This window comes from Parambassis ranga, chromosome 10 (genome assembly GCF_900634625.1).
Source record: "Parambassis ranga chromosome 10, fParRan2.1, whole genome shotgun sequence".
Lineage (NCBI taxonomy): Eukaryota > Metazoa > Chordata > Actinopteri > Ambassidae > Parambassis > Parambassis ranga.
In genome coordinates this window covers 24,316,967-24,343,300 of record NC_041031.1, presented here as the reverse complement: position 1 = coordinate 24,343,300, position 26,334 = coordinate 24,316,967, and the positions used below count along the sequence as shown (strand labels likewise).

General features: G+C 50.1%; 3 protein-coding genes across 7 annotated transcripts; 2 read left to right on the top strand and 1 right to left on the bottom strand.

The window, feature by feature from the left end:
• Positions 1-1,835: 1,835 nt before the first annotated feature.
• stard15 (StAR-related lipid transfer (START) domain containing 15) lies at positions 1,836-23,444 on the bottom strand. Of its 4 annotated transcripts, none has more exons than XM_028415855.1 (7): positions 23,416-23,444; positions 13,384-13,535; positions 2,978-3,125; positions 2,734-2,837; positions 2,516-2,633; positions 2,372-2,424; positions 1,836-2,292 (listed from the first exon to the last, which is right to left on the bottom strand). In XM_028415855.1, exons 2-7 carry the CDS (start codon positions 13,429-13,431, stop codon positions 2,077-2,079), a joined length of 687 nt encoding a protein of 228 aa, XP_028271656.1. In that variant the 5' UTR covers positions 13,432-13,535; positions 23,416-23,444; the 3' UTR covers positions 1,836-2,076. The 4 variants fall into 4 exon arrangements, with proteins under 4 accessions (XP_028271656.1, XP_028271655.1, XP_028271654.1 ...); XM_028415854.1 differs by lacking the exon at positions 23,416-23,444 and adding an exon at positions 21,708-21,957; XM_028415853.1 differs by lacking the exons at positions 13,384-13,535; positions 23,416-23,444 and adding an exon at positions 5,315-5,660.
• On the top strand, positions 9,821-22,377 carry tgfbi (transforming growth factor, beta-induced). Of its 2 annotated transcripts, none has more exons than XM_028415851.1 (17): positions 9,821-10,064; positions 10,569-10,667; positions 17,434-17,498; positions 17,614-17,771; positions 17,861-18,025; positions 18,103-18,249; positions 18,329-18,470; positions 18,561-18,773; positions 18,910-19,047; positions 19,127-19,269; positions 19,857-19,993; positions 20,459-20,589; positions 20,953-21,077; positions 21,378-21,480; positions 21,738-21,805; positions 21,995-22,019; positions 22,085-22,377. In XM_028415851.1, exons 1-17 carry the CDS (start codon positions 9,952-9,954, stop codon positions 22,144-22,146), a joined length of 2,034 nt encoding a protein of 677 aa, XP_028271652.1. In that variant the 5' UTR covers positions 9,821-9,951; the 3' UTR covers positions 22,147-22,377. The 2 variants fall into 2 exon arrangements, with proteins under 2 accessions (XP_028271652.1, XP_028271653.1); XM_028415852.1 differs by having other exon boundaries at positions 9,838-9,957.
• Positions 22,908-25,591, top strand: exosc3 (exosome component 3). The gene is made up of 6 exons (XM_028416993.1): positions 22,908-22,928; positions 23,443-23,462; positions 23,565-23,970; positions 24,056-24,205; positions 25,049-25,200; positions 25,277-25,591. Exons 1-6 carry the CDS (start codon positions 22,908-22,910, stop codon positions 25,482-25,484), a joined length of 957 nt encoding a protein of 318 aa, XP_028272794.1. The 3' UTR covers positions 25,485-25,591.
• Positions 25,592-26,334: the final 743 nt, after the last annotated feature.

Here is a 26,334-nt window from a genome sequence, read left to right as displayed (position 1 = left end):
CCAGCCGCAGCCGATACCGTCACTGTGGGACGGGTGAGACACCACTCGGTGCAGGTGAGTGTTTCTACACAGACTCTTTGGTGGAGTCAGTGCAGAATGGAGGAAGCACTGCTGGACACTGCGTCCTGTCCCCTCAGCAGTAAGAAGCTGGACAGTGGTGGAGTTTCCTCTTCACCAGCCAAACAACAATCAGAGGTCTGCAGACAGGAAACAGGAAGCGCCTGAGACAATACAGCGCCGCCAGGATCCGGAGTCCAGCTGCATTTTCAGCACCGCAGGAGGAAGCGTGAAGTTCTCCTCATCAGGGCAAGAAGACGGCGAGGCTCAACACCTCAGGGTCTGCACAGTCCAGAATGTCCACTCAGAGTCCACAGAGAGACATACTTTATTGATCCCCACACAGACTATTGACTATTGATCCTACAGAGACTAGTCAGAGTCCAGACAACACGTGTGTATCTTGTGTAAAAATGGAAAGCAGAGTGAAGGATTGTGTGTGTTGTACTGTGTGTTTGTGGAGCACTGGTCTCAGACCTCATGGTTATACCGAGACGTTCTTGCATCGTAGTAGATCTCAGGGTCTACTGCAGCAACAGAAGGTCTGTTTGATGCTGCTGCATCAGTGCTGGGTTGTGCTGCTGAGGTGGAGGTGATGGGATGATTTGCAAGGGTGGGACTGAGGAATCTCAGCAGGGGGGTGTGTGACGGCCGAATAACATAACATGAAATGATATCAATGGAAATCCTACAGATGGAGGATGTAATGAGCTCATCTGTCCACAGGGCGGAGCTGCAGCATCACACAGAGAGTCAGCAGATCCACAGTCCCGTGTCAGAGCCTTTTTGGTCTAGGACAGGACAAGAATTATTGATCAGGCTGTCTTATTGATCCAGAAAGTGAAACGGAGCAAACACTGGATGCTGAAGGGACATGATTCATGTACATCATCAGACACCAACTTATGGATTTGGGTTCCAATCTGATTTTGTTTATCAGAGAACACTTGGTGAGCCATTTGTAAAGCTTCGGGACTCCGGCGAACCGCAGTAACTTATCCCCAAATGGAGAAAACATGGAACAGTGGTGAACCTCCCCGGCCGGCCGACCAAAATGACCCCAAGAGTGCAGCGACGACTCACCCAAGAGGTCACCAAAGACCCTGCAGGCCCCACTCGCCTCAGTAAGACCAGTGTTCATGACTCCACCATAAGAAAGAGACTGGGCAACAATGGCCTGCACGGCAGAGCTCCAAGACCAGCTCCACTGCTGAGCAGACGGACCATGAAGACTGGGATTGGTTTTGCCAGAAATCATCTTGAAGGCTTCAGAGAACTGACGAGACAAAACCTTCAGAAAAGGTTCTGAAGCTGAACACACTTGCAGGTCCACCTCTGAAATGACTTTGGAGTGGGCCGGTCAAAGTCCGACCTGAATCCTTAAAAAGGCGGTTCATGCTGGAAACCCTCCAGTGTGGCTGAACTACAAACAGCTCTGTGAAGATGAGCGGGCCCAGTCCTTCCCAGCGCTGGAACAGACTCACCTCCAGTTATCAGAATACAGTCGCTGTAAGAGGGCCCCGACCTGTTACCAGGGTTAGGGGGCCATGCAGGCCTGGATACACCTCCATGCAGGAACTGCTTGTTTACATTTGTTTGATGATCTGAAACATTTAAGTGTGACAAACACACAAAGAAGGACTCACACGTTTCCACAGCTGTGTGTATTGATGACCTAGTTCACAGTCCTTTATTCATGTATGATCTAAACATTAACACACATTAGGTTATTCAGAATGTTACAAACAGAAGCTTTATGAACGCTTTGCAGCTCCTCTAACATTTAACCTGAACAGAGGCTTCATCAGAACATCTGGAAAACTCTGTGAGCTGCTGATGGCGGCCGCCGTGTTTGTCCAGGGAGAAGAGAGAATTTTCAGCGGAGGTCTGGGAACTCTGTGGTGAACAAGGCCGCCGTCAGGAACAGTTCCATGCTGTCAGCCTGATGCGTTTCCATCATCACTCTGTCTTCACACCACCACACAGCGAAGCAGAGGGACGGATGCTCCTGCTGCAGCTTCAGGCCTCCTCGTCCTCACTGTGGTTTGTCTTCTCCTCGCTTACGGCACTCTCGTCAATGTTCTCCAGAGAGTCGGCGCGCTGCACTGTCAGCTCTGACACGCTGATGCACGGCAGCGTGTTCTGCTCCGGAAACATCCAGGGCTTCAGGGTCGGGTTGTGTTTCCTCTTCCAGTCCGGGTACTTCAGAGACGCCTTGTAGATCTTCCTCATGGCCTGAGAGGACAGACACAGTGAGACAACACAGGGAGAGATGGTGGACTCTAAGTGACTCTAATAGAGGAAAAGATTTTACCTTGGGAGCCACAAACTGAGAGACTCTGTTCACCACCCACTTTGGTAAAGACCCTGCAGACACAGAGGACAACAGAGGACTGAACGTCTTGTCATGTGAGGAGACATTGTTTGAAATATCTGTGTGAGGACTGTCTCATCTCACCTCTGGGGTCCACCTGTGTCAGGTAGTAGAGGGTGGAGCTGCTGGCTCCGTTGGATTGGATCAGGTACCCGGTCAGCAGAGACACAGCTCGGACATAGTCCTTCTTTGGAGGATGTTGCTATGGAGACAGGAAGCAGTGTTCAGTGTGATGTTCTACATTTCAGTGTTGCCTTGGACGATTTGTTGACGTTGTGTTTCAGCCCTGCAGCACTGCTGACCGGGTGTTTGACGGAGTAGTTGATGATCAGGTAGTCATTGCCCAGTGGAAGCCACGACCTCATCGTCACAAAATCCCTGTTCTTCAGGGGGGTCGGGCATCTCCCTGCAACACACACACACACACACACACACACACACACACACACACACACACACACTCATTTCAGTTCAATAGCTTTAATCGACTGTGTATTTCATCAGACTGGGTTTCAGCTGTATCCTGAGGTGTTGATGGACACTGACAGGAATAATATCCAACGTCTGCGTTGACTGTCAGTCTGCCAATGTCATACGTGTCGATCATGTTGGTGTCCCACTTCTTGCGGTAGCTGGTGTCATGCAGGACGTCATACAGTGTCTCCGCTGTCACATCTTTGCACACTATCCTCATCTGAGAGACACAAACAAGAGGAGGTGTCAGAGAACTGGCCAGCTCTCAGCCATGCTCGCTGATTATTGATCAGTCATCCATATTGTCCTCTAAACAAACATTTATCTGCACAAAGCTGGGTCTGTGAATGCTGTAATCCCCTACCTGACCACTAGAGGCCAGTTTTGTGCTCAGTAACCAGGCCAGCAGAGCTTCACTTTCTCTGCTCAGATCTTATCAGGTGTTCTGAGGTTTCAGCGATCGGCCTTCTAGTCCGCCCGCACACAGAACCTGCTTCTGACTTCTGACCCGTCTTTGGGAGCAACTACAGTCTTATTTGGAAAAGTGTGTCAGTGTCATCCCCAGCCTCATGAAACGTGATGACTGCAGCTCCACAGGAACCGCTTCACGTCCTCGGACAGTTCCTGTGCATCTTTAAGCACCGGCTCCTGCTCAGGGTTTCCTGGGGGTCAGGTTCTGGCTTTCTGTAAAGCGTCAGTTCTGACTGTAAAAGATGCTGTGATACAACTTAATCCCTATTTTAATTCAACTGAATTTACAACTTCAATACTTCACTGTTACACTCCTAACTGCTCGTTCTGAGGATTATTTGATTCGGTTTCTGACTCTTTTAGCAGAAGAACCTTCCTCAGCTTGAGCTTTCTCACTTTCCTCTGTGGGGTGGAGTTTGGGGACGGTCATGTGATCCAGCTGCTTACTGTAGGACGTCACTTTTTTCCACTGCTGTAATCTTACAGCGTCAGGCTCGGCTGAGCAGCAGTCATCAGATATTGTGCTGTAAAACAGTCCGTGTAACTCAATCAGCGGCTGCAGTGTGAATCATTCATAAAGCCTATTTGTATGTCCGTCACTCAGCGGCAGTCTGTCTCCGTCCTTCCAGAGGATTCGTCCAAACATCAGGACACAACAGACTTTTTTCCACTTGTGAAGTTATTACAAAAACACATATACAAGTTAAAGTCACTAAATGGAAGTCTTCTAGCATAAGGAGAATGCAATAACACATCCCTGTTCAGGCTCAGATGATCTCTGTGCTGCTTGAGGGTTGAACTGTGTTTCAGCTTAGATTAATCCTAATCCTCGGGCCGACAAATGTAAGGCTGGACCTGCGTCTTCATGTGATAAATGAGCAGGTAAACTCTGAAACATTTCTGTCTTCATCAGACACATCATCAGCTCCCCCGCTTGAATTATTCATGAGTTAGAAGAAGCGTCTCACTGCTCCAGTAGGACATTCTGAATTATTCAAACAGGAGACATCATCATCTTCATCATCAGAGTGTGTTCAAACACTTCCTCTGTCTTAACTTCCTTTAGTTTCCACTGTCATTTACATCCAGCGATGTCCAGGCGTTAGCTCTGTGAGGAGCTCCTGGGACTGCAGCTTCCCAGCATGCACTGCACCTGGCTGGATGAATTCAATATTGACCTTCGTCTTCACAGGTGTGAAACAGGCTGAGCAGGCTCTGAATAAATGTTTATTCTCAGTGTTGACTCACAGTTCCACAGAGACGCCGTCTGACTGTCATCAGCGGGAGGTCATGTGACCTGCGGCCCTGCTGTTTGTTCAGTTCCTCCTTGTTCCTGCTGTGCTGTGAATGCAGCAGCTCTCTTTACATTTCCCCTTTCTAATCCCACATATTTATCCTGTCTCATTACCCACAATGACCCATGGAGGGGTGTGGGAGGAAACAAGATCAGGACCATGATCACAAGAGGATCACAACTGTTACTGACATCAAGAGAATAAGCATCACCATTTGAAATGAAATATAATGGTCACATCACCAGACGGATCTTCCAGCAGGAACATGATCGGGAGGTCTCAGCTGTGTATCCCAGTAAATCCAGCTGAGCTTTGATTGTAAATAAAGTGGATGACATGATATTCATCCAGTTTCTGAACCCGCTTTGTCCTGAACTACAGGGTCAGGGGGGCTGGAGCCTGAGGTGGAGTATACCTACAGGTCACCAGTCGGACCTGAGTCTGAAGGACGTGCACTATTCATCAACACATTTTCTGTTAAGTATTAAATGATGTGAACAAACCTTCCAGAGTAACAGCAGAGGTGCTAGACTTGAAGCCTCTGAGTAAATGTCCATATTTATGTTGCCTGGCTGAGGCTCTAAACATCAGGAAACCCTGCAGAGCTCAGTGGGAAGCCACCTGTACCTGGGCCTGGTCTCACCTTCAGTTTCTGGACCGTCTTGCTCTCCTCCTCACAGCACCACACAGTCACCCCACCCTTATTGTAGCGGCTCGCCCATCCATCAGTGCTCAGACACTGGTCCTTGAAGGAGGAGAAGTCCGAGTCATCCGGGATCTGCACCGGCATCTCCGCTCAGCCACGAACTGCTTGCCGCTGAATTGACCCGTTTACATCAGCAGCCGCACCAGAGCCACACCGCCTGGTCCTTAGAGTGCCTGACAGGTCTGTGCCTAGGACTCTGTCCCAGGTTCTGTGATACCTGACAGGTCTGTGTCAAGTCCTGTGGAGCAGCTGAGGGGTCTGTCCTGGATTCTTTAAGGTTCCTGGCTGGTCTGCAGCAAGGTCTGTGCAGTAACAGGTGATGTTGCTCCTTTTATCTGCCTCCCCCTGCTGACTGTGAATGCAAAGATAGGAAGAGAGGAAGAGCTCTCACTCTCACTCAAACTGATCATGAAGGCTGGCTCTGTCATTGGCTGCAGACAAAACAGTGGTGGAGAGGAGGACACTGAACAAACTGTGATCCATCATGGATAACCCCCATCGCCCTCTCCACCCGTACTGGACAGACGGCGGACAGACAGCTTCACTGTCACACACTGCTACAGGAAATTCTGGAACAGAGTGACTCATCTCTCTATAGTCACTCTTTGGTGACTGACAGGCTGTGAAGTGTGCTGCCTTCAGGTGATCCTGTAAACATGAATGTTTCCTGAACTTCCAGAGCTTCTAAACAGGGCTGAAGCATGAGGTGAATGGCTGAGCATTCATCACTTCATTTCATTCAGTTACACAGGAAGTAAACCAGCCCTTCAGCAGACGTCTTCAGAAACTGACCGTCTAATCTCCTACAGCACCTGAAGGCATCAGAATCTGATACCTGTTGCTCAGGTGGAGCAGTGGGTGGAGCAGACAGATCAGGTGTCAGCAGCCTTTAATTTCCATCATGTAACTCAGTCTGCAATGAATCCGACACACAAAGAGGAGGATCAACACACACCACACACAGAACACAGGCTGTTTATAAAGTGCTCAACCACCTGAGGTCATGTGACAACATGTCACTTTGCATGATGGGACAAAAGCGCCATCTTGACAGGAATATGTACACCTTATCCACACTCTTGAGTTCTGCTTGCAGTTCACTTTATGGCCACAGGTGTCACTGTTAGGTAAGCTTTTAGACTTTTTGGAGGATAAGAGAGAACGTGATCCTCCACCAGATCCTTCTACAACACCACGGCTACATCAGCACTTTTAGGCAGTGTCTGCTGGAGTGGTGGAGTAACAGGGAAACAAACTGATGCTTCATTCTCCGTACAGACACAGCTGTGTCTGCGGGTGGAGCCTTATCTGCAGGTGGAGCTCTGTCTGCAGGTGGAGCTGTGTCTATCTGTCTGCAGGTGGAGCTGTGTCTATCTGTCTGCAGGTGGAGCTCTGTCTATCTGTCTGCAGGTGGAGCTTTGTCTATCTGTCTGCAGGTGGAGCTCTGTCTGCAGGTAGAGCTGTGTCTGCAGGTGGAGCTCTGTCTGCAGGTGGAGCTCTGTCTATCTGTCTGCAGGTGGAGCCGTGTCTGCAGGTGGAGCTTTGTCTATCTGTCTGCAGGTGGAGCTCTGTCTGCAGGTGGAGCTCTGTCTATCTGTCTGCAGGTGGAGCTCTGACTGCGGGTGAAGCTCTGTCTGTAGGTGGAGCTCTGTCTATCTGTCTGCAGGTGGAGCTCTGTCTATCTGTCTGCCTGCCTGCAGGTGGAGCTCTGTCTATCTGTCTGCAGGTGGAGCTCTGTCTATCTGTCTGCAGGTGGAGCTCTGTCTATCTGTCTGCAGGTGGAGCTCTGTCTGCAGGTGGAGCTCTGTCTATCTGTCTGCGGGTGGAGCTCTGTCTGCAGGTGAAGCTCTGTCTGCGGGTGGAGCTCTGTCTGCAGGTGGAGCTCTGTCTATCTGTCTGCAGGTGGAGCTCTGTCTGTGGGTGTGGAGCTCTGTCTGCAGGTGGAGCTCTGCCTGCAGGTGGAGCTTCGACACTTCCATCTCTTGGTTCATAAACTGCTGACAGCTTCCTGGATTGTTTACTGACTGTTGACTGTTGACAAGAATTTCCTTCAGGATTAATAAAGTTTTATCTTATCTTACTGACTGTTGACTGTTCACTGACTGTTCACTGACTGTTCACTGACTGTTGACTGTTCACTGACTGTTGACTGTTCACTGACTGTTCACTGACTGCTGACTGTTCACTGACTGTTCACTGACTGTTTACTGACTGTTCACTGACTGTTCACTGACTGCTGACTGTTCACTGACTGTTCACTGACTGTTGACTGTTCACTGACTGTTCACTGACTGTTGACTGTTCACTGACTGTTCACTGACTGCTGACTGTTCACTGACTGTTCACTGACTGTTGACTGTTCACTGACTGTTCACTGACTGCTGACGGTTCACTGACTGTTCACCGACTGTTCACTGACTGTTCACCGACTGTTCACTGACTGTTGACTGTTCACTGACTGTTCACTGACTGTTCACTGTTCACTGACTGTTCACTGACTGTTCACTGACTGCTGACTGTTCACTGACTGTTCACTGACTGTTGACTGTTCACTGACTGTTCACTGACTGTTCACTGACTGCTGACGGTTCACTGACTGTTCACCGACTGTTCACTGACTGTTCACTGACTGTTTGCTGACTGTTCACTGACTGTTTGCTGACTGTTCACTGACTGTTCACTGACTGCTGACTGTTCACTGACTGTTGACTGTTCACCGACTGTTCACCGACTGTTCACTGACTATTGACTGTTCACTGACTGTTCACTGACTGTTCACTGACTGTTGACTGTTCACTGACTGTTCACTGACTGCTGACTGTTCACTGACTGCTGACTGTTCACTGACTGTTCACTGACTGCTGACTGTTCACTGACTGTTTGCTGACTGCTCTCAGCTGGCACAGAGCACAGAGGAATACTTTCCAGCTTTTAAATGTTTTACAGGCGGAAAAGGTCTCAGCAGGTCAGAGGAGAAAACCCAGCTCAGACAAAGAGGTCACACACAGCCGCTAGCTGCCTGCACAACACACACAGACACACACACACACACACACACACACACACACACACACACACACACACACACACACACACAGACAGACACACACACACAGACACACACACCCCTTCATGTCTGCTGTACCACACAGCTGCTGCCCGCCTACAGGGAACAACCATGTGCCCCTGAAGCCACTGACGCTGTGGCTGAGCAGACTCAGGACCTTCCATGAGTGCATGCTGGATCTTCTAGCGGTCTGTTGTGGCACCGCCTGCTGTCACTGAGTGTTTATAGAGACGATGACGTTCAACAGCTGCTCAGCTTTGTGTCTCTGTGTCGCCTGCCAGCACAGGCGGTGTGTCTGGGTGTGCTGCTGCTGCTGTTGGTGATGGAGGTTTAGCCTGTTCAGTGATTTGAAGTCAGGGTGTTAAACGTCACAACAAAGCCTCTGTTTGTTTTAGCTCCACAGCTGCTCTTCATCTACAGAGAACAGATTCTATCAGACGCATGTGAACGCAACATCTTTGAAAGCTGATAAAAACATACACCTGGCAGTCCGAGCTTTTTACAGCTTGGTCCTGAAGTACAGCGAGGTGGAGGTCCTGAAGTACAGCGAGGTGGAGGTCCTGAACAGCATGAGTCCTCATGTATATGGAGGATATACATGCTGGAAGTGGCTCCTGGTGGGTGTGTAGTGTGAACTCTCCTCGGCCTTGTTTAATGAACTTACTACAGACATCTGACAACAAGAAGAGCAGCTGGATGCAGCAGTTCAGCGAGCCACACAGAACACACCCGCGATCAGAACCTTCAGCAGCACACATCAAGCTTCCATCTCTGAACAGAACACATAGTAACATTTCAGAGGTTACTTATTTAAGGACTGCTTCAGCAGAACCGACCTCCTTCTGACTGAGGCAGCATGAAGCAGCTGCTGACAGCCTGCTGACAGCCTGCTGTGGGGAAGCTGCCACAGTCCACAGCAGCAGTGACCTGACCATCAATACATGACGAACAGTTTCAGAATGACTGATTATTATCCTAATTAATCTAATCGATGAACTTTGCGTTTTTGTAACTCCTTAGGACCCCATTCACTCCAGGCTGTCTGCAGAGCGCCCCCTATGGGACCGCATGTTCTCTCACACTGGTTCAAATCAGTCATGTGCTGCGGACCTTCACAGCATTGAGGCTGATATTAATCATCAGATTGATCACAGATTAGCTCCGCATCAGCTGATCGATATTAACGCGCCCTGAAAGATTCGGTGGAACCGAGCCTCGAACCGAGGCAGCAGAACTTATTCCAACTCTGCACTTATTGTCGGGACTTTAACGTGAGCGTTGCTTCGGTAATCCGAGTGTCTCTTGGCGCCCCTCCTCCTCTCCTCCCCTCTCCTCTCCCTCCCCTCTCCTCCCCTCTCCCTCCCCTCTCCTCCCCTTCTGGTCTATAAATCGGACTCCCAGCGATCCAACAGGGAGCGCGGCGCGCGGAGAGAGAGAGAGGTGAAGCTGCAGAAGAAGAAGAGGAAGAGGAGCAGACCGAGCAGCCGCGGTTACAGTAAAAGCGAAGATGAAGGTGTGCGTGCTGGTTTTTTGTCTGTCTCTGGTTTTGACCTTCTGTGTGGCCCGGTCCCCGTACCAGGCGGTCCTTCAACACAGCCGGATCAGGGGGCGGCAGCAGGGGTGAGTTTTCCTGGCGAACCGAGCCTCAGTGATCAGGTGACAGGGATCCCTCTGATCCATACTGTCTGAGGGGGTCCTGCAGTGAGACTGTGAACACAGTGTTCCTCTGAGCGGACCCGGACACATGCAGATGGCTGCTGTACTGATTCATCAGTGAGAAATCATCTGCTTCCTGTTTCTGATCATGTGTATCAGTCAGAGCTCACTGACAAACAGAACCTCTTAAACAGTTCTGCTGGACAGCTGTCGGCCATCTTACCGGTCCAGTGTGCTCAGAGACCTCATCCTGTGTGATACTCAGGCTTCATGTGCTCACACTGACCAGCACAGGAAGGGTTAATGCGAGCAGCTGCTGAATCACTAACAGACCTCACTTTCATCTGTTGTGCTGAGACGGCATGTTTGACTCTTATAAGCTGAATGTAACACAGGCGTGACGCCTCTCGGGTCATGTGTTGATAACCTGTGATGCTCAGGCAACTTCTTCCTCTGCTTCTCTTTCAGACCAAACGTCTGTGCCATGCAGCAGCTTAAAGGCACCGACAAGAAATACTTCACCAACTGCAAACAGTGGTACCACCGCAAGATCTGCGGCCAACCCACGTGAGTCCCACCCTTCTATGATTAAAATGTGAGAAATGTGCTGACAGAAGCTTCTATTGAAGAACATCCTTGAGGAGAACGGTCCCTGTCGGATAGACTTCAGTCTGCTGCGGGGACTCCCAGAGTTTCTGAAGAGGTTTTTGTTTCTGGCTTTCTACTTAAGTCCTATGGTTTGACTTCAGTCCTGCGGTATAGAGGGAGTTTGTGTTCAGAGGACGGAGGAATGTCCGTCTCTGGAGGTGTTCTCACCTCTTATGTAACCCCAGAAGGAGAAAAGTCCTCAGCCTGGCAGAAACATCAGGTTCAGTTTACCACAACTCTGCTGCAAGGGTCCACTTACAGGACACGCACAGCTACTTCATAAGAGACCTTAAACTGAAGTCTGAGAGTTAGAAGTCTGAGAGTTAATCTGAAGTCTGAGAGTTAAACTGAAGTCTGAGAGTTAGAGGTCTGAGAGTTAATCTGAAGTCTGAGAGTTAATCTGAAGACTGAGAGTTAAACTGAAGTCTGAGAGTTAGAGGTCTGAGAGTTAATCTGAAGTCTGAGAGTTAATCTGAAGACTGAGAGTTAAATTGAAGTCTGAGAGTTAGAGGTCTGAGAGTTAATCTGAAGTCTGAGAGTTAGAAGTCTGAGAGTTAATCTGAAGTCTGAGAGTTAATCTGAAGTCTTTGAGTTAATCTGAAGACTGAGAGTTAATCTGAAGATTGAGAGTCAATCGGAAGTCTTTGAGTTAATCTGAAGACTGAGAGTTAGAAGTCTGAGAGTCAATCTGAAGTCTGAGAGTCAATCTGAAGTCAATCTGAAGTCTGAGAGTTAATCTGAAGTCAATCTGAAGTCTGAGAGTTAATCTGAGGTCTGAGAGTTAATCTGAAGTCTGAGAGTTAAAGGTCTGAGAGTTAATCTGAAGTCTGAGAGTTAATCTGAAGTCTGAGAGTTAAACTGAAGTCTGAGAGTTAATCTGAAGTCTGAGAGTTAATCTGAAGTATGAGAGTTAAATTGAAGTCTGAGAGTTAGAGGTCTGAGAGTTAATCTGAAGTCTGAGAGTTAGAAGTCTGAGAGTTAATCTGAAGTCTGAGAGTTAATCTGAAGACTGAGAGTTAATCTGAAGACTGAGAGTTAATCTGAAGTCTGAGAGTTAATCTGAAGTCAATCTGAAGTCTGAGAGTTAATCTGAAGATTGAGAGTCAATCTGAAGTCTTTGAGTTAATCTGAAGACTGAGAGTTAGAAATCTGAGTCAATCTGAAGTTTGAGAGTCAATCTGAAGTCTGAGAGTCAATCTGAAGTCTGAGAGTTAATCTGAAGTCAATCTGAAGTCTGAGAGTTAATCTGAAGTCAATCTGAAGTCTGAGAGTCAATCTGAAGTCAATCTGAAGTCTGAGAGTTAATCTGAAGTCTGAGAGTCAATCTGAAGTCCGAGAGTAAATCTGAAGTCAATCTGAAGTCTGAGAGTTAATCTGAAGTCAATCTGAAGTTTGAGTCAATCTGAAGTCTGGGAGTTAATCTGAAGTCAATCTGAAGTCTGAGAGTTAATCTGAAGTCAATCTGAAGTTTGAGTCAATCTGAAGTCTGGGAGTTAATCTGAAGTCAATCTGAAGTCTGAGAGTTAATCTGAAGTCAATCTGAAGTTTGAGTCAATCTGAAGTCTGAGAGTTAATCTGAAGTCAATCTGAAGTCTGAGAGTTAATCTGAAGTCAGAGTTAATCTGAAGTATTTGAGTCAATCTGAAGTGTGAGAGTTAATCTGAAGTCAATCTGAAGTCTGAGTTAATCTGAAGTCTTTGAGTCTGAAGACTGAAAGTTATTCGGAAGTATTTAAGTTAATCTGAAGGATGTGAGTTAGTCTGAGGTCTGCAGCTCAGTTATTTGAGTTAAAATCTATAATTTGGTTGGATGTGTGTGAGTTAGTCTGAGGTCTGCGAGCGAGCTAATGTCTAAAATTAGCCAGCATTAGCTGCTGTAAACTGCCGATCCTTCCAGACCTAATAAGGAGCAGCGGACGAGCAGGGAGGGATTGTGGTTAATGAAGCTCTTATTTGTCAGCGGTGCTGTTTCGGGATTTCATGAGTGCCTCTCCTTCCTGTCTGTGAACTTCTGATCTGGACATATTTAAGTGATGCATGACAGCTTCTCGTGCTAGAATGTGAAACACACACCTGGACAGGGTCCCTCATTGAGCTAAATCCAAACTCCCTCAAACAGCGCCTGTCCCTGTCCGGACTGGATGAACATCCTCAGTCAGACATGCCGTCATACCTGAGCTCTTAGGCCGTGTTTGGTCCTCACAGGTACTGGCAGACCCAGCTCTAATCCTGCTCAGCTCATGCAGCGTGAGATCTGCGACACAGCTGGCCTCTGCTGCCAGAGCCTCATTAATAGTCTGTGTGTTTCAGACGGTAAACTGCTGCTCTTGTAAATGTGATAATCACCTGAAATGCTGCAGCCTGCTTTTACTTCTGCCCCGAGAAAATTCATTCTCGCCTGAAACTTTCCTGAGCAGCAGAGGAAACACACAGGACCATTCCTGCTCCTGCAGGGCCGTGAGCGTCTGAAGATTTAAGAAACGATGTGACGAAGTGCTAGCAGCTCGCTCTGTGTGCGCAGAACTCATTTCGGAGAATGCACTTTATTCACGGAGCAGTCTGCGGATCTAAAACTACAGCCTGACAGGAAAGATAAACAGTGTCAGTGCAAAGAGTCTGAAGAGGAAGATGCTCACAGGACTCATCTGTCTGCTGCCCTCTGGTCTGAATCCAGCAGAGGACATCCAACCTGCTGAATGACGTGCTGACCTGGAGGCCTTTGTGTGTGTCTCTCAGTGGACAGGCGGCGGTGTCTGCTGAAGCTTCGGGTCCTCCCTGGCTCGTATGTCTGTGAGGAGCAGAAGGTCATCTGGGTTAGAGGGTGGTTCTGGACGAGGATGGTTATTATGTGATCACATGAGCAGAGCCTGCATGTTTCGCCTGTGCTCCAACACGGCTGGTCCATGCTGCTACAGAGTCAGAGTTTCTGGTCTGTGCAGGTATCTGTTTATACATATCAGAACTGGTTACCATGGAAACAACTGCTTCAGCAGTTTGAGTGTTAGAACATCCCAGTGAGTCATTAGTTCTTCATTTCTGTTCCTCTCTTCATCCTGTATTTATTCATGTGTGTGTGTGTGTGTGTCTGTGTGTGTGTCCGTGCTGAAAGCTGACTGTGTTCACTTGATGTTGAGGACATTGAACAAAGCTTTGAAGTTCAGTCACATTTCAAGTGACTGAACTGGAAAGAAGAGGAAAGAAGAGGGAAGTGAGACTGTGTTTGTAGGAAGTGAAGCTGTTGAAGGACCCTACTGACCCAACACACACACACAGAGACACACACACACACAGAGACACACACAGAGACACACACAGAGACACACACACACACACAGAGACACACACAGACACACACAGAGACACACACAGAGACACACACACACACAGAGACACACACACAGAGACACACACACACAGGCACACAGACACACACAGAGACACACACAGACACACACACACACAGAGACACACACACACACAGAGACACACACACAGAGACACACACACAGAGACACACACAGACACACACACAGAGACACACACACACAGGCACACAGACACACACGGAGACACACACACAGAGACACACAGGCACACAGACACACACGGAGACACACACACAGAGACACACAGACACACACACACACAGAGACACACACAGACACACACACACACACACACACACAGACACACACAGACACACACACACACACAGACACACACACACTCACAGACACACACAGACACACACACACACACAGGCACACACACACACACACACAGACACACACACACACTCACAGACACACACACACACTCACAGACACACACAGAGAGACACACACAGAAACACACTCACAGACACACACACAGGCACAGACACACACACACTCTGGGTGGGACGTTAGCCGCCACACAGTCCTCTCTTTGTCTCTGGGCTGTGTAACCATGGGGCTCTGTGCAGGAGGATCAGGAGGTCAGAGGTCAGCAGAGGGAAGACTCGTAACCTCCCTGGTAACTCACGACAACCCGTCACCCAACCCCCCGCTCTCACACTGAAGGAGGAGCTGAAGCTCTGAGTGCAGGGTGCTACCTTTACAACATGACCCTTCAGACTGATGCAGACCTGACGTTTCTGGCCTTCTTCCTTTCTACACGAGCACTGGGTCAACAGTGGGCCCTCCAGGACCCGCGGGCCGCTCTGCAGACCCGATGAGCTGCTTCTGGGCTGTCTGCCTTCCTCACTGATACCTTTCTTCTTTTGTCTCCAGCTGCCACATTACACCCTTCCTCTGCGAATGTCATCTAATCTACTGTAACGTCTCCCATGAGTTCTCAGAGCCGCTGGCTCTGGAGCAGAAAGGCGTCTCAGATAAATCCCTCTGACAGAGTGAAGGACAACGATTCTTCTTTGCCGAATGTTTCTGGAAAGTTCCCCTGGAGCTGCACGACCTCGCCGGCTGAATTACTGCGACCCTGCTCTGTTTGTTTTTTCAGAAATCCACGGCAGCCATCTTTGTTTATGTGCAGAACAAATGGGAGTGGAGTTTCCATCTGGTTTGATAATCAGTTCAGTCTGTGTGCCAACACACACACACACACACACACACACACACACTCTCGGTAGCTGATCTCCATCTGTTTGCATTTACTGCATGGAGGCTGCTGCAGCTCGGGGAGTTTTTCCTTCTGTCTGCATTTTATTTCATTAAAGGAGCTTCAGCTGGACCTCGGTCAGAAACACGGCCCTCGTCCTCCACCGTGCCGCCTCTGATGGAAGCTGACAGGTCTCAGATGGAATGTGGTGAAAGCTTTGGTTGGTGGTCCTGATCTGGCTGCGAGGCTCGACCATCAGTCAATTGACAGAACAAAAGCTGTAGTCGGACATTTTGGACCAGATGCTCACGTTGCTGTTATTAACAGTTAAAGGTCGGGGAGGAGATTTTAAAACTCAGTGAGAGTCAGGTTTAAAGTAAACACACGCCCCTTTCTCTCGGAGCTCACCCTGAAGCCACGCCTCCAACCAGTCTGTGACCTCGGCCATCATGCACGTAGAGAGAGAGAGACAACCAGCCAATACTCCTACAGGGTCCACCCGGAGGACTGATGATGTTTTTATGTTTCATAGCTTCAGATGATTCATGTTCTTCGTTTTAAAGTGAACTAATCGGTTGCTGTCAGATTGTAAAGAGAAGTTACACTGATTTAACACAAAGTGCATCAGAGTGAGACCTCCTGCCCGACCTTTAATGATCATTTTGTATCAATAACTCCTCCTCCATGCAGCCGGCTTGTTGTTGTTTTTTGCACATGTCATTGTCTCCTGTTTAACTCCTGTTAACCTGCTTCAGTGACCCTCACAGCTCTGCTCGTCAGTGAACAAGAAGTGCTCACACTCAGTGGAGGCTGGTGCTTTAGTATTTTTCCTGGCGGTGGATGCAGGTCCCCCGTCAGGCGTCTGGGTTGGCTGCAGATTTTTTTCCTCCCTGAGGAAATGAGCTTTATGAGCCTAGACGGCGGAGCCACATTTATTATGGAAATCTCAACAGGAAGTCATGAAGCTGTGCTCGGCCTGCACGCTTCATTACAGCACACATGTGCTGTTGGCTGGGACCAGAAACTGTGCAGCTTCCAGCAGACAGACCTCCACCACATCCCACAGAGGATGCTTGTAAATCAGATGCCCAGCTGCTCCCCAGACAGTCTGGCTGCAGTTCCAGGACGCAGCACTAGGGGTCGGCTCAACTGATCCTTATTCTGCTGTGAAACCGGAACAAATAAGCCCTTTGATTTGGATAGACACAACTCCAGGACCAGCACAAATACTCTGATCTAGTCCAGATCCATCTTATACATGCTGAAAGCTGGACTCTGGGTTCCCTATGGTATCTGACAGTTCCTGGTTCAGTTTCAGATCCAGACCTCCAGGAGAGCTGGGGGTGTATGAATAATACAGATGAGGTATGAATACAGGGATGTCTTTGTTTACAGTGGACACAGCTGGACAGACTGCAGGTCTGCTCTGCATCCTCTCTGAACTCGTAACCGTTACACACAGACAGGAATTTATGTGTCTCCTGCAGCAGAAATATTACAGACAACTTACGAGCTCCTGACCTGGGAGCTGAGCGTTTTATGGAGAAACATGGTTTTCCTTCACAAGTCAAACCACTCCAGGTGTCCTCATGTGTTGTCCTTGTGTGTTATCGTCATGTGTTGTCCTTGTGTGTTATCGTCATGTGTTATCGTCATGTGTTATCGTCATGTGGTGTCCTCGCGTAGTGTCCTCGCGTGGTGTCCTCGCGTGGTGTCCTCGCGTGGTGTCCTCATGTTGCCCTCGTGTGGTGTCCTCGTCATGTGTTGTCCTCGTGTGGTGTCCTCGTGTGTTGTCGTCGTGTGGTGTCCTCGTGTGTTGTCGTCGTGTGGTGTCCTTGTGTGTTGTTATGTGGTGTCCTCGTGTGTTGTTATGTGGTGTCCTCGTGTGTTGTTATGTGGTGTCCTCGTGTGTTGTCGTCATGTGTTGTCCTCGTGTGATGTCGTCGTGGGTTGTCCTCATGTGATGTCCTCATGTGCTGTCGTCGTGTGGTGTCCTCGTGTGTTGTCCTCATGTGGTGTCCTCGTGGGTTGTCGTTGTGTGGTGTCCTCGTGTGTTGTCCTCATGTGGTGTCCCCGTGTTTTTTGTGCAGGGTGATCACCTATGAGTGCTGTCCTGGCTATGAGAAGATTCCCGGAGAGAAGGGCTGCCCTGCAGGTATGACCTTTGACCTCTGGCCTCTGAAACACTCAAAATAGGCCGAGCCGTCTGTTGTCCTTATTTATTATTGTTTGCGTCTCTGGTAGTGATGATGCTGTGTGTGTCTTTGCAGCGCTGCCTCTGGTGAACATCTACAACACGCTGGGTGTGGTTGGAGCCACCACCACTAAGATGTACTCTGAACGAGCCAAACTGAGGGAGGAGATCGAAGGTCCAGGGAGCTTCACCTTCTTCGCCCCAAGCAATGAGGCCTGGGCCGCCCTGCCAGCGGTTGGTCCCACCGCATGCCCACAGACACACGTGTGTTTGTAAAGCTTGTGAAGATGGCGCTCACTTTGTATTGTGGTTGTCTCTTGTAGGAGATCCTGGATGCTCTGGTCAGCAATGTGAACATTGAGCTGCTGAATGCTCTTCATTACCACATGGTAAACCGTCGCCTGACCTCTGAGGAGCTGAAGCACGGATCCTCCTTCCCCTCCATGTACCAGGACTCCCACGTCCACATCCACCACTACAGCAACGGCGTGAGCTGACACCGAAACACTAAGAACAATGTGAAAGCTGATTGATGAGTGATTGATGAGCCTCTGTGTCTCCTCAGATTGTGACGGTCAACTGCGCTCGTCTAATCAAACCTGATCAACACGCCACAAACGGCATTGTGCATGTGGTCGACCGCGTCATCACTGCTGTCTCCAACGACATGCAATCAATCATCGATGTTGACGATGATCTGGAAACACTGCGTGTGAGTACACCTGTCAGTGGGTGAAGGATCAATCACTTGGAGACTTCTGACTTCTGTGTTTCTCTCTGTGTTTCTTCAGACGGCCTTCGCTGCTGCAGGACTGTCAGCCATCCTGGAAAACGAGGGTCAGTACACCATCTTTGCTCCCACCAATGAGGCCTTTGAGAAGATTCCTCAGGAGACCCTGAACAGGATCCTGGGAGACCCTGTGGCTCTGAGAGGTGAACCAAAGCAGGCGTGGTGTTACAAAGCAGAACAGTTAGTGACCGTCTCTGTGTAAGCCGATCTGAAGTCGCCTCTGTCCTTCTCAGACCTACTGAACTACCACATCCTGAAGAACATGCAGTGTGCGGAGTCCATCGTGTCAGGTACGCCGATGGAGACTCTGCAGGGTACTATGCTGGAGGTTGGGTGTGATGGAGACCAGATGACCCTGAATGGTAAGGCCATCATCACCAAGAAAGACCAGCTGGGAACCAATGGAGTCATCCACTACATCAGCGAGCTGCTGATCCCGGACTCAGGTATTCACGCTGCACTCTGCTGCAGTATGACCCTCACCCTCCTCAAACCAGTACTCTAGTCCTGCACAGCGCCCCTGTCGGAGGTACTGCTGCTGAGTTGTAAGAGCGTCAGTTATAGTAAACTTGCCTCTTGCAGCGAAAACTCTCCTGGAGCTAGCTGAAGGTTCGTCTGTTTCTGTGGCAACCAAGCTGTTTGTGGAGGCAGGGCTGAGCTCCCACCTGACCGGGTCTGAGGCTCTGACCATGCTGGCTCCTCTAGATGAAGCTTTCAAAGGTAACGCTGCAAAAACACACCAGACGTTTAACCCCCGAGGTGTGCATCTACCGTGTCTGCTTGACCACATGTCTTACAGGAGACGTGACAATGACACCCAGCATGAGAAAGCTGATGACCAATCACATTGTGAAGCAGCAGCTGTCCTCCAAGTCTCTGTACCATGGCCAGGAGCTGGAGACCCTCGGAGGCCTCAGACTCAGAGTGTTTGTCTACAGAAATGTAAGAATGCCTCCTGTGGCGGTTCAGAGTGATACTCACATATATTCAAGGATTCCAGGAACTTGTCAAACCACACACATTTACATGCTATGGTACGAAGGTAGCTCCCGCTTTAGGCCACAGGAAGAGCCCAGTATAAGAAATAAGAGCAGTCAAGATACTAAGATAAGATCCGGCTCCTCTTGGTCCTCTGTGCGGCCTCTACCACCCTCTGCAGGCAGTCCTCTCAGCAGCAGGTGCTGAGGACGCTCTCCACCGCACCGTGATAGAAGCTCTTCAGGACTGAGCTCACAAGTCCAGCTCGCTGCAGCTTCCTGAGGAAGTAGAGATGCTGGTGGGACACAGCCTGAAGGTCTAAGGGTCTGAGTGGTCAGAGCATGTTCGCTAATGTTCGTAGAGCAAACTTCATCATTGTAGCTGTTGTTAGATTGGATAGAGGTTTATCTTCCATCCTTTTCTATTGGCTGTTAGAGGCACATCACATGACAAACAGGAAGAAAGCTAACGGTCTGGTGTTCCTCTCAAAGATGGATCAGAAGTGGGTCGGACACGTTGGCATCACCTCATGTGTTTCTTCCTCTTTTAAGAACCTCTGCATCGAGAACGCCTGCATAGCTGCTCACGATAAGACTGGACGCTACGGCTCCATGTTCACGGTGGACAAAGTGCTCACCCCGCCAATGGGAACCGTCATGGACGTCCTGAAGGCTGATGACCGCTTCAGGTAAGACAACTCTGAACATGGGGCTGCTCTGATGAGTTTTCCGTTGGTACTTGCGTTAGCCTAGCTTAGCATAAAGACTGGAAATAGGGAAATCCTTTTAGCCTAGCTAATAGTGCAAGTGCAAAAAGACATGCTGTTATTTTAGCAGTGGTTGGTTGCAGGAGAAGTTAGCGTTAGCGTCACAGTGGCGGCTAGCTCTGCAGTAGTAAGGCCACGATATGTGGAGCGTGCTGGCATCATTGTCATCGTTTCTCTGTGGTGATAACATCAACCCCCACATTAATATTGAGCTGATGATGGTGCATATTGTAATGACCATCAGTACACTTCTCTTCATGGCCTTAATGAGTCCCTGCACTACGTGGGGCGGTCCAGTGAGTAGGCGGGGACACAGCCTTAGAGTCACAGCAGTGTTGCGCTAACAGTTAGCATGTTTTGTTCAGCAGCTGTTTTGGTGTCTTTCAGCCTGCTGGTTGGTGCCATTCAGACAGCTGGTATGACAGAGCTGCTGAACCAGCAGGGGGCGCTCACATTCTTTGCTCCCACCAACGCCGCCTTCAGCACCCTGCCACAGGCCGAACTCAACAAACTGATGCGTAAGTGTGTTAAGCAGCAGACAAGCTAGCTTCAGGCTGAGCTGCAGTCTGTGGTCATCACTTCCTCGGTGAGTTCCTGCTCCCTGTTGGTCTGAACGTCACAAAGTGGTCCTGGTTTATGTACATCTGCAGCACGCACTCTGGATTCAGTCCAGCTGCTCTTTGGGGAGCTGGTTTGCTGTAGTTATGTTCTGCTGTGAAGGTGCCCCCTGGTGGTGACAGCCGAACGGGACAGCAGGCTATGTGGTTACAGGCCGAGTGTCCCAAAGATCCAGACTCACGAAGGGCGACTGTCGTGGGATCGACATGTTTTACTTGAACACAACACAAAGACTACAGCGGGCGCCCGATCTGTTTGTGCAGGTAACCCCCAGGAGCTGTCAGCTGTGCTCAGGTACCACCTGGCGGATGGCATGCTGGTTAGCGGAGGAGTCGGATCGCACACGAGACTTAAACCTCTGCAGGGGGACAAGCTGGAGCTGGGCGTGGTACGTAACAAACTTTACTTACATGCTGAACACCACAGAAGAAGAAGCTGCACCACTGCAGCGGCTTCCTGTCAGAAGGAGACATCAGGGGCGTATTCACAAAGACTCCCAGAATCCCTCAGACAGCTCTTAGCCTAAAAACCTTAGTAAGGACTCTGATCTAAGGGTGATTTAGGAACGCTCTCAGAGCGACTCTGAGGACGGAGAGACTGATCTCAGTGAGAGTCTTTGTGAATACGGCCTCTTTGAAACTTACTATTGAAATGCTGAGTCATTGATCGCCCACGCTCTGTGCCGCAGCGGAACTACACCGTCTACGTCAACAAGGTTCCAGTGGCCGACGCCGACCTGATGGCAACGAATGGAGTCGTTTACGCCGTCAACAACATCATCAAACCTCTGCGTGAGTCCTCAACACAGGCTCCCTCACTGAAGCTTCACCCAGAGTCTGTGTGTGTCTGTGTGTGTCTGTGTGTCTTTGTGCATATACCTGATGTGTTGCTGCCTCTCTGTGAGTGTGTGTCTCTCTGTGTGTGTGTGTGTGTGTGTGTGCATATACCTGATGTGTTGTTGCCTCTCTCTCTCTCTGTGTGTGTCTCTGTGTGTGTCTCTGTGTGTGTGTGCCTGTACCTGATGTGTTGCCTCTCTCTCTGGGAGCAGCTCCTAAGGGGGACAGGGAGCAGGCCGATGGACCCGCGGCTCCTCTCAGACCTGACGCCTCCTTTCAGGTGAGAACAGCACTGATGACTGAATGATGGCTGCTCCTCTCTGGGGTCTTACTGCCCTCCTCTCCGGGGTCTTACTGCCCTCCTCTCCGGGGTCTTACTGCCCTCCTCTCCGGGGTCTTACTGCCCTCCTCTCCGGGGTCTTACTGCCCTCCTCTTCGGGGTCTTACTGCCCTCCTCTCTGTCTTCCAGGCTGATGCGAGGAGCTTCAGGAACGGTAAGTCGCAGGTAGTTCTGGGTGTGAGTCCACGGGGCTGAGGCTGACTGTGTGTGTCTGTTCAGACGATCTGTTCCAGAAGGTGATCAGGAGTCGCTCCAGCAGGATGATGACTCAACAGAACTGAGCCAGCCAATGGCGAGCGAGAACAGAGGGTCTGACCTCCCACAGGGAACGGCCTCTGAGAAGAAGATGTTTTATTGTTTTTTACTTGTTTCTGTGTACTGTACAAAATATCATGTAGTTTTTACTCTGTGAATTCCGTCTGCAGGTTTTTGAAGTGTGCAGCCAGGGGGCGCTGCAGGCTTTAGAGAATCTGAAGGTTCAGTGTTTTTGTAAAATAAAGCTGAAAGTGAGACGTGTGTGTGGCTAAATGTGGTGTGCACATTTCCTGTGTGCATGCTGCTGCAGGATCAGCTGTGAAATACTAATGTAGACCAGCTGAGGACACAAGCTGCTCTCAGCACTCACAGCAGGGCGCCTCACAGGAACAGACAGCAGCTACAGAAGCAGAGGGGGCATCATTATTATCATTATTATTATTATTATTATTATTATTATTATTATCATAGCCAGAGGAGCCAGAGGAGGAACACACACAGGACCAGAGCTCTGTGAACACAGCACAGCCGGACCTGAGGCCTCTGGACTGCTGCCTCAGCGTCACTCATAACTCCGAGGCGTCAGGACAAACATCACGATCCATGTGTGGAGCGTCACATGATCCATTCCACACAAAGAGTTAAAGTACAGAGACACACACAGAGAAGTACAGTACTTCTAACTCCTGGGAGGACCGGCAGGCCCGTCCCAGATGTCCTCAGGTCCAAGAAGGTGCTGTACACAAGGCAACAGGCAGCCAGCGCCTGAGTCTAGACCTGGAGTAACATGGTCATCCTGCTGGATCCGGTCAGAACCCTCTGAACACACTGCAGCCGCCGCACAGCTGACGTCATTTCTCTGACTGGCGATACCTTATACCAACATCAGCCTGTCCATTACACACACACACCCCTGACACTGCTCTGTGTCCCACAGCGTTCCCGATTCAATGTAGAGGAGCGCCCCCCCCCCCCCCTGAGACCCAAACCCAAACCACCAAACACCATGCAGCCCAGATCCCCACATTCAGGAAAAAGATTCAGAAAGACCTTTACTCATGTTACTTAGCACCTTATATCTTATATATATCTATATATCTACATGACATATACATATATATGATGGATATATATATATATATCTCCATATATTATATATATATATATATATATATATATATATATATATATATATATATATATCTCCATATAGATAGATAGATAGATAGATAGATAGATAGATAGATAGATAGATCATGGCCAGAAGGAGGAGAAGTGACTCAAACAGGTCTTACCTCTCCCTCTTGGTTCCGCCCCTTTAGACAGCACACCTGAAGCTCATGTCAGGCTGAACAGGGTCTGCGTGAGACCTGCTCCAGGACCGCCAGGTGTGTGGTGGTGAGGGCCTCATATGGGAACTGATCTCCGTCCTTCAGGGTTAAAGTTCCTGGAGAAGCTTCGACCCTTTGAATGAAAGAGACCTGACTGAAAGCTTCATCCGAGTCGACCCTTTGGTCCTCCGGTCCGCCAGAGGTCGCTGCAGGTTCCTTCCTGTGTGTCGCACTTATATCGCTCCGGCAGACAGCAGCAGCAGCACGCGGAGGAGCCGCTGCGGGACCGGCGGCATGTTCTCCTGTCTGAAGGACAAAGTCGGGGAGGTGCTGGTACCGGGAGATGAGTTCTCCTTCCAGGCCGACGACACCATTTCTCTGTCGGGGCCCGCGAAGCCGGAGAAGGTGGTGTGCGGCCCGGGGCTGCGGCGGAGCGGAGACCGGCTGCTGGTGAGCAAGAGCGGCGTCCTGCGGCACAAGCAGCCCAACGTGTTCTGGATCGACTCCCAGCAGCGCAGGGTGAGTTCCGGACGGATCCGGCCAGGTTCCGTGATACACACCTGAAGGTGTACGGTCCGCTGTAAGCCAGGCTCTCTGTCCTCAGTACGTCCCCGCCAAAGGAGAGACGGTGATCGGCATCGTGACTGCCAAGTCTGGAGACGTCTTCAAAGTGGACGTTGGAGGAAGTGAGCAGGCGTCCCTGTCCTACCTGGCGTTTGAGGGGGCGACGAAGAGGAACAGACCCAATGTCCAGGTAAGGAACTGAGGAGGGGGGGGGGCAGTGAGGACAGGAGGGGGTGGAGGGGCAGTGAGGACAGGAGGGGGTGGAGGGGGACAGTGAGGACAGGAGGAGGTGGAGGGGGGGGGCAGTGAGGACAGGAGGGGGTGGAGGGGCAGTGAGGACAGGAGGGGAGACAGTGAGGACAGGAGGAGGTGGAGGGGCAGTGAGGACAGGAGGGGGTGGAGGGGCAGTGAGGACAGGAGGGGGTGGAGGGGGACAGTGAGGACAGGAGGAGGTGGAGGGGGGGGGGCAGTGAGGACAGGAGGGGGTGGAGGGGCAGTGAGGACAGGAGGGGGTGGAGGGGCAGTGAGGACAGGAGGAGGTGTGGGGGGGGGGGCAGTGAGGACAGGAGGGGGTGGAGGGGCAGTGAGGACAGGAGGGGAGACAGTGAGGACAGGAGGAGGTGGAGGGGGGGGGGGGCAGTGAGGACAGGAGGGGGTGTGGGGGGGGGGCAGTGAGGACAGGAGGAGGTGGAGGGGGACAGTCAGGACAGGAGGAGGTGTGGGGGGGGGGGGGGCAGTGAGGACAGGAGGAGGTGGAGGGGGACAGTCAGGACAGGAGGAGGTGTGGGGGGGGGGGGGGGGACAGTCAGGACAGGAGGAGGAGTGAGGAGGACAGTGAGACGAGCTTGTTCTTACTGTGCTGTGTTTTTTTTCATTTCATTTCCCCTCGGGGATGAACAGTGAACACAGTGATTGTGGTTTTCGGATGTGCCTCTGGGTGGCGCTGTGTAGATACAGTTTACCTGCTTGCGTGGCAGCTCTTCTTCAGAGCTCCGGTTAATGTTGGAGCACTGTGTGGATGCTTCCGGTGCAGGTGGGGGACCTGGTGTTCGCTCAGTTCATCATTGCCAATAAGGACATGGAGCCGGAGCTGGTGTGCATGGACAGCTCGGGCCGGGCCAATGGGATGGGAGTGTTCGGAGGAGGCGGCCTGCTGTTCACAGTGTCTCTGGGGCTGGTCAGAAGGTGAAGGACACACAGACGCTCGCCGCTGTGGTGGTTTAAAATGTGGATGAGCTTCACTTCAGTCTGCCCCCCCCAGGTTGCTGTCTCCCCACAATGAGGTCCGGGCCGACCTGGAGCAGCTGTTCCCCTGTGAGCTGGTGGTGGGAATGAACGGCCGGGTGTGGACCCGGGCCTCCACTGTCCAGCAGACTCTGATCATCGCCAACCTCCTGCAGAGCTGCGACACCATGACGAGCCAGCAAAGGCAGCAGCTGTTCAGGAGGGTCCAGCAGGGGGCGCTGTAGACCAGTTAGAGTATGTTTGTTGTCTTAACTTCACATTGTATTTTTCTGCAAAATTTAATTTTCAGTTTTTGACGTTTAGAATTAAAGATCTCTGTGAATTCTCTGAAGTCTGACTGATCTTTCTGAGGGTATTGATCATTGATAGATCTGCAGATAACTGGAAGGGAGTCTGAGGACAGGGGGGGACCTTGTTAGCCTTTAGCCTAGCCAGTAAAACACACATTTCAGACAAACACAGACTGCTTTACTTCTATTTGTCACATTTACACACTGGTTCCCTCCACCAGTCAGACCAGTTTAAGGCACATGTGAAGCCGACAGTCGTTCACAGGAGATTTTTGGTCTGCAAACAAATCTACCAACAGCAAGACAATAAGAACACAGCATTATATTCACACAGTCTGTTTCACTCCACATCATGGATATGTGTTGTCAGTCTGAGGAGCCGTCCAGCTGTCGGGTGACCTCGTTCACAGGATCCATCAAGTCTTTGGTACCAAACAGCTGCATAAGGACACTTAGAAACACAACTGATCAGATTTACAGCTGCAATCACTAATCAATCAATAACAACCCCCAACTGTCATGAAAACTATTAATTTAAAGGATCAACTGATCAGCAGACTCATCAACAATCAATTATTCCATTTGGTTTAAAGCAGTGAGAAAAACATTGATTATCAGTCACTTCAGAGTTTATCCAGCTGAAAGAGAGAGCATGCACACACGCACACACACACACACACACACACGTACACACACACACACACACACAGGTGCACTCACACACACACGTACACTCACTCACACACACACACACGTACACTCACACACACAGGTGCACTCACTC